Source organism: Chinchilla lanigera, unplaced genomic scaffold (assembly GCF_000276665.1).
Source record: "Chinchilla lanigera isolate Chin_1 unplaced genomic scaffold, ChiLan1.0 scaffold00002, whole genome shotgun sequence".
NCBI classification, from domain to species: Eukaryota; Metazoa; Chordata; class Mammalia; order Rodentia; family Chinchillidae; genus Chinchilla; species Chinchilla lanigera.
Genome location: NW_004955403.1, coordinates 3,596,472 through 3,610,627, shown reverse-complemented (window position 1 = coordinate 3,610,627; position 14,156 = coordinate 3,596,472). Strand labels below are relative to the sequence as shown.

At 47.1% G+C, this 14,156-nt stretch overlaps 1 protein-coding gene across 2 annotated transcripts; it reads right to left on the bottom strand.

Moving 5' to 3' along the window:
- Positions 1-6,249: 6,249 nt before the first annotated feature.
- Positions 6,250-10,061, bottom strand: LOC102017411 (chromosome unknown open reading frame, human C2orf66). Of its 2 annotated transcripts, none has more exons than XM_005373272.1 (3): positions 9,879-10,061; positions 8,382-8,579; positions 6,250-6,447 (listed from the first exon to the last, which is right to left on the bottom strand). In XM_005373272.1, the coding sequence occupies exons 1-2, from the start codon at positions 9,999-10,001 to the stop codon at positions 8,388-8,390; spliced, it is 315 nt and encodes a 104-aa protein (XP_005373329.1). In that variant the 5' UTR covers positions 10,002-10,061; the 3' UTR covers positions 6,250-6,447; positions 8,382-8,387. The 2 variants fall into 2 exon arrangements, with proteins under 2 accessions (XP_005373329.1, XP_013367566.1); XM_013512112.1 differs by lacking the exon at positions 6,250-6,447 and adding an exon at positions 7,951-8,060.
- Positions 10,062-14,156: the final 4,095 nt, after the last annotated feature.

Here is a 14,156-nt window from a genome sequence, read left to right as displayed (position 1 = left end):
GTTGTAGAAGCGGATTAGAAGCCTGAGTTCCACCTGGTCACTTTAAATCCACAAAGCCGCCTGTGATCCGCGGCCGCTAAACAGTGGGGCAGTTCCTGCGCTCTTCATATCTGTACGAGCTCTGGTTTGAGCGGCCAGTGGCCACCCCTGAGGGCGCAGGACCCACTCAAGAAATCCAGGAGCTATTTTTTTACTTCCAGTAAAACTCTCCTGACCTCCTCCTTTTGCATGACTTCCTTTCTGGATATTTGTGGAACCACTAACTTGGTGTACATGGTAACACCACCTGACCCCAAGGCCTTTGAACTGAGTTGTGTTTCAGACCCAGAAGACTGGGGTGTGGCAACCCTGGCTGGGGAAGTAGGTATGACCTGTTAAGTACGAAATCCCGAAACACTAGGGCAGAACGGTTCCCAAAGCGCTGCTTCTGGCAAGAACTGGAGCCGGGTTTCCATAGGATGGCCCAGACCATGTCAGCCTGAGTAGCTGACACAGCCAGGACGCGCACGCTGAGTCTAACGCTGTGACTTCTTGCAAGGTGGCCACTCTCACCTCCTCAGGCATCTCCTGCTTTTACTTGTTGCAAACTCACTGCAAAGCCTGTTTTCTGCCTTTAATAAAACTTTGCTACGGTTTCTACTTGTGTAGAAATAGGAAACCACCTCCAGAAGGAGATTCCAGCACCCCAAAACTCAGTGACATCCCTAGCTCTTTGTTATTTTTTATTGTGAGACAAAGTATCAGTAATTTGCCCAGGCTTGGGTCAAACTTGCAATCCTCCTGCCTCAGCCTCCCAGAGTGCTAGGATTAGAGGCCTGTGCTTCCACTTTCAGCTTCCTTACAGTTCCTCATTAAGGAAGTTCCTGATTATTAGGTGGGTGGGAATAAATGTGCTTTCCACTGATCTTAGCCAAAAGGCCGAGAAGCTATATAAATATGCTTTAAAGAGACAGTTTAAATAATTTCCCTCAACTCTTTCCCAAAATGTCTTATCCTCAGTCCTAGTCAACTTCCTTTCCAAGTGGTCTTCATAATTCGTTCTTTGCTGTGGTGACTGTTCCCCTCTTTTTCTACCTGTTCTGCCCACCTGTAAGTGTTTCACTCACCAGTTCTCCTTTGCTCTGAAAGCCGAGGTCCTCCCACCTTTTCCCCTGAGCCCATCACCTGTGTAACCCCAGGTGTCCCCGTTCTCCTGGTGGCACACACAGGTGACCCCAGAGGCTGGAGGTTAGATGCAAATTGGAGCTGGAGCCCAGACTGCGTTACATAATGAATTCTCAAACTCTCTTTCCTCCATCTCTGTCTCAGCCTGTAAATAAATTCACCTGGACCCCCTGTTCCACTCCTAACTCCCACCTGAGGTAGGACAGAAGAGATGAAACCTACATGGGTAGAAAGGAGACTGAGAAATTGAGATCTTAGTAATTGTACTCTTACCGAAAGCTGCAGCCTCAGGACAGAAGCCCAAGCTTTTTCTTCTCTCTTCCTTTCTTTTTCCTCCTTTCTTCCTCCTTCTCCTCTTCTTTCTCTTCTCCCAGAATACAGTAGAGACACCCTCCACCCCCATGAAAGGGCCACTATCTCACCAGGCCTGGGCCGTCCTCTCTCGCCCGCTAGACCAGACCATGCCTGTAGATTGTCAAATTCCACAGACTTTCACACCCCAGAACATGTGAAGATCCTCAGTTCCCAACTAAAGAGCCTCTCATTTCTCTGAGCTCCTGCATCCTATACCTGAACATTCTTTTTCCATGATGAGAGCCAGTGAACCCACAAACTTATCTACAAAAGCGTGGGTTAAATTCTTTATTTCAGCCTCAGGGACCCTCAGACCCTACCTGTGACACCACCCAAGTTTTCCTCCTGTCCTAACAGTCAGCAAAGCATCAAACTTGAGATTTCATTCCCTGCTGCCCATCTAGACCAACTTCCCGCAAAATCCTTAGAAATGGCTACTGTCCCTTCCAGTGTAATTCAGGCTTCCAGGATTTATAGCCTCTGCCCCAGGGCGCCTCCCATTGAGCTCCTAAATTCAAGCCTGTATAATGGCTAGGGAGGAGAAGGAAGGGAAGGGAGGGACACCACTCCTTTGTTCCTAACTGTACCACGGGGACTACCAGGAGGTGGAGCTCCTCGCTCTCCCAGAGGAAAAGGGCGGCATCGCAGTGAGGAGGCATAGTGTCCGGCCTGATACAGGGACCGTGCTTCGGGACCCCAGTGGCTCAGGCCAGCCCGCTTTGGTACTGGCTGCCTGGAATATAGGAACAAAAGTCTGGAAGTGCACATACGTGTTAAATAGGAAAGGGCAGTGGGTGAGAGGGAAGGACAGTTTCTCTGCTCAGGGGCATTTTGATGCTATGAACAACGGTCTTGTGAATGTCAGAGGTAGCAGACTAACTTGCAATTGTAAACTTTCTGTTTTTCCTTTCTCTATTTCCTTGTCATGATTTGTCCCCCGGTGAGTCAGAAGCATCCACATGACCCCAAGATGAATCACAGTTGATATCCCAGTAATGAAAATGGCAAGGAGAAACATTTTGGTCAGTCAGATCGATACTGAAGAATCAAAATGGAAAATCTGAAGGAATCAGAGCTCATGATTTGGGCCCTGACGATAGAGTTAAAAGAGCACAAGGGAAGAGATGATGCCATTTATTCTCCTCGGCAGGAGGGCACGGGGAGCAGTGACTCTGGGGGAACGTGTTCTCCATGGGCCTCTTGCTTTTCTGCAAAAGTTTGCACTAGCTTTCTCCTGGGCTTGATCTTCATGGAGCAAACATTCTTGGAAGGGGAGATATTGTCTCTTTCTGAACAGAAGATTTGTTTTCTAGCCATAACCATAAAGAGACATTCCCCTCTAGGGAAGAGGTGGGCATGTTTGCTAACAGTTCCGCATTATGAATGTGGAGGTTTCCTGAGTATAGGCTCCCATGTTTGGGCGCAGATCCAACACAGGTAACGCTAGGGCTGAGGGGACCACGGCCGTAAGTGTACTGGAGCTGGGTGGCACCCTAGGGCCATTCCTCTGCAAGCCCAGACCAAGGCAGCTATGGCTGTCTTTTCTTATGGACCTTTCTGGTCTCTTTCTCTTCTCTCTCATCCCAGCACCATTTCCCTGTTCCCAAATGTCAGTAAATGTAGCCGCTTTTCTTTCCCCACCAGTGTCCGCTTTGCCGTTCTTTGCTTACCATACACAAGAGGTTGAGCTCTACCTGTCGGATCCACCTCACGGTTACAGACCACTGTACCCAGCGTGCCTGTGGAGCGACGTTCACGAGCCTCCTTCCACAGCGGGGGATGAGGAGAACCCATGTGTGTGAGACTCTCCCGCTTCTGCCACAACATGAACCATGAAGTCGGTTACCTCAGACCTTGGCTCACGGAGGCCAGGAGCTTGCAAGGAGGATAAATCACTCCACTGTGGGACTGAGGACAACAGGCCATGTCCTGGAGGACAGGGGCCTCACTGAAGAGGGACAGGGGCAGCGTGGAGAGACTGCACGGATGTCACTGTTACCGTGTGTACACAGCTTGCTCCACAAACGTCAAGGGCTGAAATTGTAAGCCGAAGGCGGAGGCTAGCAGAGTTTCTACTGCAAACGAGAAGAGTTCCTGGACTTCCAGGAGGGGTCCTGAGTGGGTGGCCACATGGCCCCTCAACTTCGAGCCATTTACAGGTAAGCAGAAGACAGGAATTGCGCGGATACTTAGTGGCCACATATCACAGGTGGCTCTGTGGGACAGAGGAACCCAGGCTTTGTTTTTGTTTTTTATTTTTTTGAGGCAGAGTCTCGCTATGTAGCCTAGGCTGGTCTCGAACTCACAGCAACCCTCCAGCCTGGCCTCCCGAGTGCTGGGATTGCAGGTTTGCCCTCCACCCCTGGCTCACTGTCTGTCCTTGCTTTAATTCCCATCAATGTAGCTGACACCAGCTGTCTCAGCTCTTCCCCTAGCTAGCTGCCTCCACTCATAAACTAACTAAACAAACTATTTTCTTCAATCCTTTGAGGGCTTTTATTTCTATTTGAGGAAACACCACACTGTGCCATTTTCCTAGCAATAGTTGGCTCCCTATGGACTATAGCAGTGAGTGTAGCTCGTCTGGGCTGTCACAGTGATAGGGCAGAGGTGGGTGAATTACTAACTGCAGCGTCTGAGGGCCAGGTGCATCGAATGGTCACACACCGTGAAGACGGCGCCCCAGCTGCCAGTGACACCCCCGCTTGTACCTGCCTGCCGGCGATGGCGTCAAGGGTGGGGAGTCCTGCTGAGAAGGGTGTGTGCCCCGCCCTGGGTCTCTGTGCGCCTTGCTAAGAGTCTGTGCAGCCAAGGTCACTTGGTTTTCAAGAGCTCTGCAGCGGAGAGCAGTCCTTCTTTGGCGGCCCAGGCCCCCAGGCACAGGGTGGCGTGAGAGCGGAACGCCAGTCCCCGGACTTGAGTGGAGCCCCGCGCGGCGATGCTGCCGCTCGCCTGAGTAAGCTATGCTTTCCGAGGAAGAGCTCGTCCATAATCGCTGATATTTTAAATGGTAAAAAACCCCAACAATTGTTAACTAAAAAGTTTCCTTTAGTGTGTGAAGGGTGGCACAAGAACACACTTTTGCCTCAATTTAACCAGTATCTCTTGAACATGCTGCATGCTATACATTGGCTGGGGAAATGAAGATGAACTAGATATGCTCTCTGCCCACAAGAATTACAGACAGCTGAGTTATTTAGATATAGTGTGGGCAGTCAGACAGGGCTGAGACCTCGGAAGGTCAATGCAGAAGACAGCTGTGGCTGGAGGCGCATTCACTTAGGCCAGACTTCAAGAAAAGAGGACTGACTGTACCCATACACTTCCCCTAGGGATGAACAGCAGGGATTGATATTCTATGTGGGCATCAATCACCTTGGGTTAGAGGACCAAACATCCTCAACCCACCTCTTCCAGGGAAGTCCCTGTCCACGTGCACTTGCTCTGTGACTTACTTCCCCGTCTGATCCCCATTTAATCAGTGTCACCTAAGTAACTACATCCTGTGATTTCCCACTGGATCAATATTACCTAAGCTACTGTACTTATAATCTTGTTGATTGATTATAGTTCTGTCCCACCTTGAACCCGCCTCACCTCGTGGCTTTGCTCAATAAACACCCTTGAGAAGTGTGGTTGGCAGGCAACCAACTTTCCAGGTCCCCTTCTGTCTCTCTCACACAGAAACTTTTTTTCTCTTAATAAAATCTTCCTACTCTTAACCTCCACTGTTCCTAGAATTCATTGCTCAATTCACCTTGGCATTTTGGACATCTAGCAGGTTGGGAGTCTCTTTCCTCTGTATCACAAGGACCCACAACCCTCCATGGGAAGCAGACACTTATACAACCAACACAGTAGAACATGTTCAGCCAGACATGGGATTTGTTCTTACAGATATTTTATTCTTGATATTCAGTATCAATAACCCACAAACACTTCACAGTAAACAATTTTGGAATGTACAGATGATCCTTATGGGGATAGATGCTGGTCTTTTCCTTCTAGTACAATGTTCCTTTTGCAGGAATCAAGCAGAAAAGTATGCAGCTATCCACAATGATCCAGGAAAAGCAGCTGTTTCAAAGAATATGGGAATGAGAGTGGTGGACCCTGTAAGGACAGAGGGTTGGCTGGAAAGAAGGGAACCCCACCTGTCTCCCCGCTGTCTTCTTGAGGACTCTCTGTTGGGGGCGCCGAGGCCCGGGTATAATGAGGATGCCTGGTGTCATGTGATGCCTGCCCCCGCACATGCAAGCGTGAGCACATCTCCCAGAGATGGGCAGCTCCTAGAATTCGTGTCTCTTTGCTCTCCACTTCAACTTTGTTGTCGATATTTACCACTTACCCTCATTAGGCGTGACTGTGAGGTCCTTCAGTAGTGTACACTGAAAGTGGGGATGCATTTTTAGGGCAAAAAAATTAAAACCTAATACATATAATGAGCTACAATAAAAATAAGTAAAATCCCTTTCAAATAAAAATATGGATTAATAAATATTAAAAATGAGTTTAAAAGGCAAACAAAAAATCTAATTTGGAAGATTATCATCTCTTTTCACCTTATGGTGCTTTCTTTTAATTCAGGAAATGCCCAGCACCAATATTTATGGTTATAGAAAGAAAAGCACTTCAAGGGGCTGGGGATTTAGCTCAGCGGCAAAGCGCCTGCCTGGCAAGCGCAAGGTCATGAGTTCGGTTCCCAGTACCAGAGAAAAACCAAAAAAAAAAAAAAAAGAAAAGCACTTCAAACAAACACACATAAATCACATATGTTCCAAAGGTCCAGCATTTTATATGTAAATCTGAAAATGCAGAATAAAATCATTACACACGGACAAATGTGGAGAGGGAAAACACAGAGGTTTAGCCACAGTCATGGTTGGATTTTTCTAATGAGAAACTTCTGCAGTTTTACAACAGCCAGACCTGAAAGAACAGCAAAGGTTATAATGAATAGAAAATGAAGAGCAAGTGGTCAATGCAAAGCTCCCAAATTAACACATTTGATGAAAACTTTGTTTTCACTTTCTAATGGGAGACCTTGGGAATGTGCAGCTTCTAATGATGAAATATACTCCAAATCAGACGTCCAGACTCCTATAAGGTTGAATATTAATTCCTATATCACGACGCCACCAGCTGGTTCCTCCTGTTTTCTGCCTTTACCCATAACCCTCCTCCACATGCACGTGGATTAGTTATTTGGTATTTGCTGTAATAGTTTCTCAGAGGTAGAGGTTAGTGTCTATAATTTATAGACAAAGAAATCAATGTTTACAAGCAACTTATCTGCCTCACACTAAATTAGGAGCTGTGATACTAATAACGATTCACTGTTTAGGTGTCTGATCCCCTAGGATTTAACGTGTGCAAAACAGTCTAGGGAAAACTTTGTTAATATTATTTTCTTTTTCTGGTACCAGGAATCAAACTCAGGACCTCGAGCTTGCCAGGCAGGCACCATACCTCTGAGCTATATCCCCGGCCTCAACATTATTTTTTACCTATTTTTGTAAACAGATTTTTAAAATCTATTTATCCATTTGCAGGTTGAACCCAAGCCTTCTCTACGACTGGGCTACACCCTCAGCCCTTTTTATTTTTAATTTTTAAGATAGGGTCTTGCTAAGTTGCCTAGGCTGACCTTGAATTTATAATCTTCCTGCTTCAAGCTCCCAAATAGCTGGGATTACACATATGCCAAGATGCCCGGCTGTCTTATCATTTTTGGACAATACTCAAGTTCGTTTTCCACATGGCAAATTGCATCTCATTTTTAGGATAAAAATCATTTTTAAAACTCATCACATTTAAGAGAACTAATAATGTGGGCTGGGGTCTGGCTCAGTGGTAGAGTTCTCACTTTGCATGCAGAGCCCTGAGGTTGATCCCCAGCACCACAAAAACAAAACAAAACAAAGAGAACTACAAATGAAAACTTTTCGCAAACAGTGAAGTACAGTGGTATGCTTCCTCACAATTTTCACCTGTACGCTTTTAGAAGAGTAGGGGAAGACTTTAATTATGACTCAATCCCCTTTATTATTCAGCCGAACAAACAGCTAATGCGCTAGAATCATATGTATTTGCTTAGAATGTACCACACCTGCTGCTTTTCAAATAGCTCATAATTATTTGATAATAGAGCTATAGTAATAAGAATAATAAAATTCAGAACTAAAGCACACAACTAGTTTTTTTTGTTTGTTTGTTTTGTTTTTTTTTTTTGCAGTGCAGAGAATCAAACCCAGGACTTTAAACATACTAGGTAAACACTCTACCACTGAGCTACATCCCCAGCCCATGAATACACTAAAATTTTTTTCTATTAGAAAAACTCATCCTTACTAATAATTTACCTCATTTTTCTTTAAGTCAGAACATTTGGGCTCAAAAGTATATATATATATATATATATATATTGCTTTCTCTCCAAAAGAACCATTCTTTAAACTTTCATTTCCCATTTAATCCAACAGGTCAGGTTGACATATTTCTTAGATACGATTTTTCCATATAACTTAGCTGTATGACCTGGCCTGAAAAAAATATGTATAGATAAGAGCATGTGCATTTCACTAACTTAATAATACTACTAAGATCGACAATTCTATTATTTTAATATATTTCTCCCTAGAAAGCTATGGTTTAAAAAATCACAACTATCATTTATTTTTAAAACCAGACTCTAAACTACCTGAACCTAACCCAATTATTTAACAGTAATGAGTACAGTCAGACTGGAGCACTTATCTCTAGGAGGAAAGGAAATCATTTTTCAAACAAATACCTTCCAAATTTCTAACTTACGGCTGAGCTGTGTGTTTGGGAGGTGCTGGGAACAAAGGCACCACTTTTACCTGAGCTCAGAAGAGACCGCCAGCCCTCGCAGTTGCCGGGGAGGAGCTTTTCTGTTCTTTGTAGTCTGCAAGTGCAGAAGCAAGAAACTCTGGCTGGAAAGAGAGCGGCCTTGGGTTCTCATTAATGGAGAAAGCATTCGGAAATTTCCCAAGATCAAGACCTCTGCTCTCCAAATATGCCTGAAGGCTTCTGAAAAACTAAAGAGAGAAAGGAAATGTTCAGCGCCATGTGGAGGTGAAATGCTAAGGATATTCAGAGGTCCCCCAAACCCTGTTGACTTTGAGTAACCAAGGAGCGAGGACTTTGCTAACTTGGAGAGAGAAGTGTGACGCACAAGCTTTGGCTACTCTCCTCCCCCGTGCCTACTTTCCAAAGCTGCTGACACTTTAACCACAGCAAGAGAGCTCACCATTCTGGGGAAGACCGAGGGAGGAATGTGAATTATTTGACAGCACCACATGCGGAGGCTGCATTGTACACAGCTCTGGGAGCTGAGATCAGAGATGGAATCCACTCCACAGTGGCTGGCGCAGTGGCTGCTGTCTGCGGGGCAGATCCCAGCTGCAGCGTTCTTTGCCGCATGGGCTTGTCAGGCTTCTCTTTGGAAGCAAGCACTGCTGTCTATTTGTTTTACTTCTGCACTGTCAATTGCACATATTTTCTTTAGAAGAACTACAATTTGAAATAGTTGTCTCAGTGTGCTTATTGTATTTGCCAAATTTTTTATTTTATTTTACTTTATTTTTTGGTGTCAGGAATCAAACTCAGGACCTCACACTTGCCAGGCAGGCACTGTACCACTGAGCTAAATTCCTGGCCTCATGCCATACTTGCTAAAGAGAACTTTTACTGATCTTTTGTATTCTATTTTAATGATAAATGTATGTTGAAAATATGCTTAGGAAGCTGATAACAATACTGGGTCGATTTTCATGTTTTGCAGTGAAGTTCTGAAAATGCTCATCTGTTGTACAAAAAGTTATCATCAGCTCTATCTACGTGATGCAAAAAGCAATTCTCTGTCACATTCCTGACTTTGTATATATGTTAGGAAATAGCCAGGCATGGTGGCACATGCCTGTAATCTCAGTACTTGGGAGGCTGAGGCAGGAGGATCCCCATGAGTTCAAGGCCAGCCTGGTCTACAAAGCAAATTCAAAGCCAGCCTGAACTGCATAATGAAACCCTGCATAGTGAACTGCATAATGTCTCAAAAAGACCAATAAAAAAAGTCAACGAGTGTATAAGGTCACTGACAGATATAATGTTCAGTATGTGTATAAGGTCATTTACAAATACAAATTTGTTTCTCCTTACAGAAACAAATGTGAACTGGCCTGAGAGATACTAGGACCCCAGCCGCTCTACCAGCGAAACTGTGGCCCTGCCCTACTGGTCCCCTTCTTGGCCCCGGGGTCTCCTCGTCGTGGAGCAGGCTGGGCAGAACTCCAGGCGGCAGTCGTTCCACCCGAAGCCACAGGCCCAGGTGTCCTCACCAGATCGCGGTTCCTCAGGTTGCTGAGTGGCTTCCACGTGTCTTCCTTTCTCAGTGCGGCTCCTCGCATGTGCCCTGCGAGCACCAGGGCCACGCACAGCAGCAGGAGGGGCGCCCGGGGCATGGTGCAGGACGCTGAGTGATGGCTGGGGTGGGACGCTGCACTGGCTCCCGGGAAAGGCCAGGGAGGACAGGGAAAGGGGAGCCTCGTAAGGAAGACGGGAAAGGAAGAAGGGCACGCTGGGTCACCTACGTTTTGCTGTCCTCTTTTTCCAGATTCACTTGCAAAGGAGCCCCTCCAAACCCCACTGGTTAACGTGACATAGTTCATGATGACCAGAACCCGAACTTCTGAGAGCGCCCATTTCATTTAAAAAAAAAATGCATCCCTTATTGTCCCCAGAGAAAGTGAAAACTTAAAAACATAACTGAACTTCAAAACCTTAAATTACTTATGTCTTAGGATAGTGGTCTTAAAGAAGAATGAAAAAGCAAAGAAAGAAGAAGGAAAAGAACGACCTCGCACACTCTAAACTGAGAAATGCCCGGCACGCACATCTGGGGTAGAGGACCGAGTCCCACCGCAGGCTCACACAGTGTCTCCCACCCCCGGCAGCACGGGCACAAGGGCAGTGAAGCTTACCGGAGTGTGGCTTCAGCCAGCCCGGGAGGTCACCCTGCCACCAGCAGCTGGATGACTGCCGGTACTTATACCAAGTGGGCCGGCTGCAGGTCACAGTCACTGACGTAGGCAGAGGGAGTTCACACATAATGATTTCATCTTCATCCATGGCACGAAGACCCTTGAGAGTTGAGATCCTCAAGCTTACCCAGAGGTAACCTATTTACCTTAAAAATACAGCAGCCTCTCCATGACCACTAAACGTCTTATGTGGATTTTATAAAAACGCCCGAGGCACTTCCCCACAGCAAAGTGGCTGCCTCCCTTTTCGGTGGCTAAGGGAAGTTACATCCACAGCAGTTGGGAACGTGATGATGATGACCCTACCAGAACGTTCTCTTGGAGACAGCGGTGATCAAATTAACAGCATTTTCCGAGCAGGAAATTCTACTGCAAGCGACAAACTTATTCCTTTCTGCCTACACCTTGCATTTCTTCTTAGAATCTCGGAAGCTTTATAAGTCTGAAATGGTGGCAGGGCTTACCGTACCACCCTTCAAACGCAGCAGTAAGGGGGCACGTGCTCTGTGGAGAAAGGCGTAGTGACCGTGCCCGCAGCACGCCTTTGCTGATAACCATCTTGGAGAAGGGTAGGGGGAGCATTGGCCTGATGGGTGGTAACGTCGCGTTAGTACAATGACTCAGAGCACAATTCCCGACGGGCTCTTTGCTGAGAAGCCTGGCCACCTGGACTGGGAGTGAGAGCACCTGGCCGTGGTCCCAGCCCTGCCACTTTGACCCTGGGCATCTCGCTATGACCATCACTTGCTCATTCCATCAACAACTGTTATGGGGCTGTACGTGCCGGGCACCCCGCTGGGCTTGAAAGGGAGATGGAAGAGAAATGCGCTCCCCGCTTCTATTGGTCAGATAAGTGAGCAAGACAAACTCATCGAGTCACTGTGCCGTACAATGGGATTTCCATGGAGGGAGAGTGCGGAGCAGGAGGCAGGGCTCAGGGTCGGGCCAGGGAGGACTCGGACGATCGGATCACCCAGGCCACTCGGGAGGACACAGGGACGAGGGTTTCCAACAGGGGCGAGGCTTCACTGGCCTTGCGGCTGAAAAGGAGCCCGGCACATTAAAGCAACTGGAAGTAAGTTTGTCCGACAGGAGGGGAGGGAATGGGGAGCCGGGCTGAGACGGCTGCAGAGGCAGTCGGACCCTTTCCGCGGCAGTGATGCTGAGTGGATGAGGGGTTTTAAGCCCCTGAGTGGCTTTATCAGAGTGGCACTTCTACAAGATTATTCGGGCTGCAGCTTGGAAGGCATGGACTGAAAATAAGGACGCCCAAAGCCAGGTAGGTGGTTCCTGCAGGAGTCCTGGCAGGATGAGATCCTAGCCTGGTTTAGAGGAGCAGTAGCAGAGAAGTGAGTGCACCAGAGAGATATTCAGAAGGGCTGGGTCGTGCCCTGTATGTAAGTGGGTGGCAGAAGCAGAGGTAAGGGACTAGAGGTTCAAAACCAAGGCCCAGGGCCAGGAATATAGCTCAGCAGCACAGTGCCTGCTGGTAAGCACGAGGCCATGACTTCAATTCCTGGTACAAAAACAAAACAAAACAAAAAACCGAGGCCCAGCCTGGGTGTGGTGGCACACGCCTGTCATCCCAGCACTTGGGAGGCTGAGGCAGGAGGATTGCTGTGAGTTTGAGGCCAGTCTGGGCTACAAAGTGAGTTTAAGGCCAACCTGAGCTGCATAGTAAGACCCTGTCTCAAAAAGACAAACAAACCAACCAAACCAAGCTGGATTACACAGCTGAGGGATCACAGCGCCTTTCACTGAGAGGCTGAACACAGGCCTGCAGGAGAGAAAATCTGGGTCCACTGACAGTGTGTGTTCGAGGACTTCCTGAGAGCTCACGCAGCTGAAGCGCAGAGGAGAGGTCTGCGGAGGAAACGCCAGTGTGGGAGCTGTGGGCATAAAGACGGCTGAAGTCACCAGGAAAGCCAGAAAGTGAGAAGGAAAGGGGCGTACGCCTTGAGCTGCGAGGAATTTTGCTGTGTGAGGTTGAATACAGCGATCTGCAAAGGAGACCGCAGGGGAGGGAAGGGCGGCGAGTGCGGGATAGGAGCGAGAGTTCCAGGACGAAGTGGGTGACAGAGCGACTCGGGTCGGAGAGGGGCCCTGCCGGGTGAGCTTCGGAGGGGGAGGAGGAGGCGGAGCTGTGGCAGCTCCCGCGAAGGGAGAGAAGGTAGCCACCCCAGGGAACCATGGGGTGCTCCTGGGGGAGCCCAGACCCTGTTTAAATGAGTGGCTGGACTTTCCCTAAATCCCCGTCCTCACCACTCCAGGGCTTTGACCTGAGAGTGCCTAACCTCGCTGAGGCCTCAACTTGTGAGATTACAGCAAAGTCACCGAAGTTTACCCTTGGGGCCCCGCAGTGAGCCCAATCCACAGCCAAGGCGCTTGCCAAGCAGGACGAGTGACGGGGTAAACGGGCTTCTCCAGCCATTGACCTATGGAGGATTTCTAGTCTTAGCTCCATTTGTATGAAAAACGGCTCAGCTGTTTCCCCCACCTTTTGTTCTAGCAAATTCAACACAAACTCAGCCAAAAGATGACTTGATTTGATTCATCCTGTAATGTTCTCCTTTATTTATTGAGTGTGTGTGTGTGTGTGTGTGTGTGTGTGTGTGTGTGTGTTGCTGGGATTGAAACCCAAGGCCTCGCACATGCTGGGCAAGTGCTCTGCCATTGAGCTATATGTTCTCAGCCCATGCTCTCCCTTTGAAGAGACTCTAAGAAATATTTTAACTTTCTCATAGGACTGAAGGTAACACCTATGTCATTCATTAGCAGTGGAGTTTTTCTGATTGTTAAAAGAACAGTTTCTTTTTCTTTTTGAGACAGAGTCTCCCTATGCAGTTCAAGCCGGCCTTGAGAGCACTTTGTAGCCCAAGCTAGCCTCGAACTCATGAGGATCTTCTTGCCTCAGCCTCCCGAGTGCTGGGATGACAGGTGTGTGGCACCACACTTGGCTAAGAAGAACAATTTTTAAAAGCACTTTTTCCTTAACTTTTATCTCTGTTTTTAAGAATAGCATTTTGAGAAAGTCCAACCCTCTGCCACTCACTTTGGGTTGAAATGTCCATCATGACCTGGGATTTTACATGAGTCAGCCTGTATTTTTAGTAGGCCTTTTTGACACAAAAGCAATGTGAATAGGTTCCATGTGAGACTATTAAGTTAGATAGGACACTCTCCATGAGTCACATAATTTTGTAATGGAGTATTTGTAATTTGTAACCCACTAATAAAGTTATTTAGGAAAAAAACTATTTAAAAAATAGAACCCTGAATTTCTAGGTACATATTTTGTATGATAAAAGAAGTAGTTTCAGAGAAGAAAAAATGAGGACAATTCAGACGGGTAGTTCTTTGGATATTTTGAGACATAATTGGGCAAATGAGTCTGGTACTGTGCATCAGTTATACTCAAATAGAACCAGTGAGCTTTTATCCTAAGGGTGGAAAATCAACAACAACAAAACTCAAAATAAAAATAACCCTCCCAAATGATTAGCTCTGAGCTGTTATGGTTGGTACACTGCGTCAACTTGAGAAGTCTAGAAGCTTAACTAAGTAACTCAGCGGTTC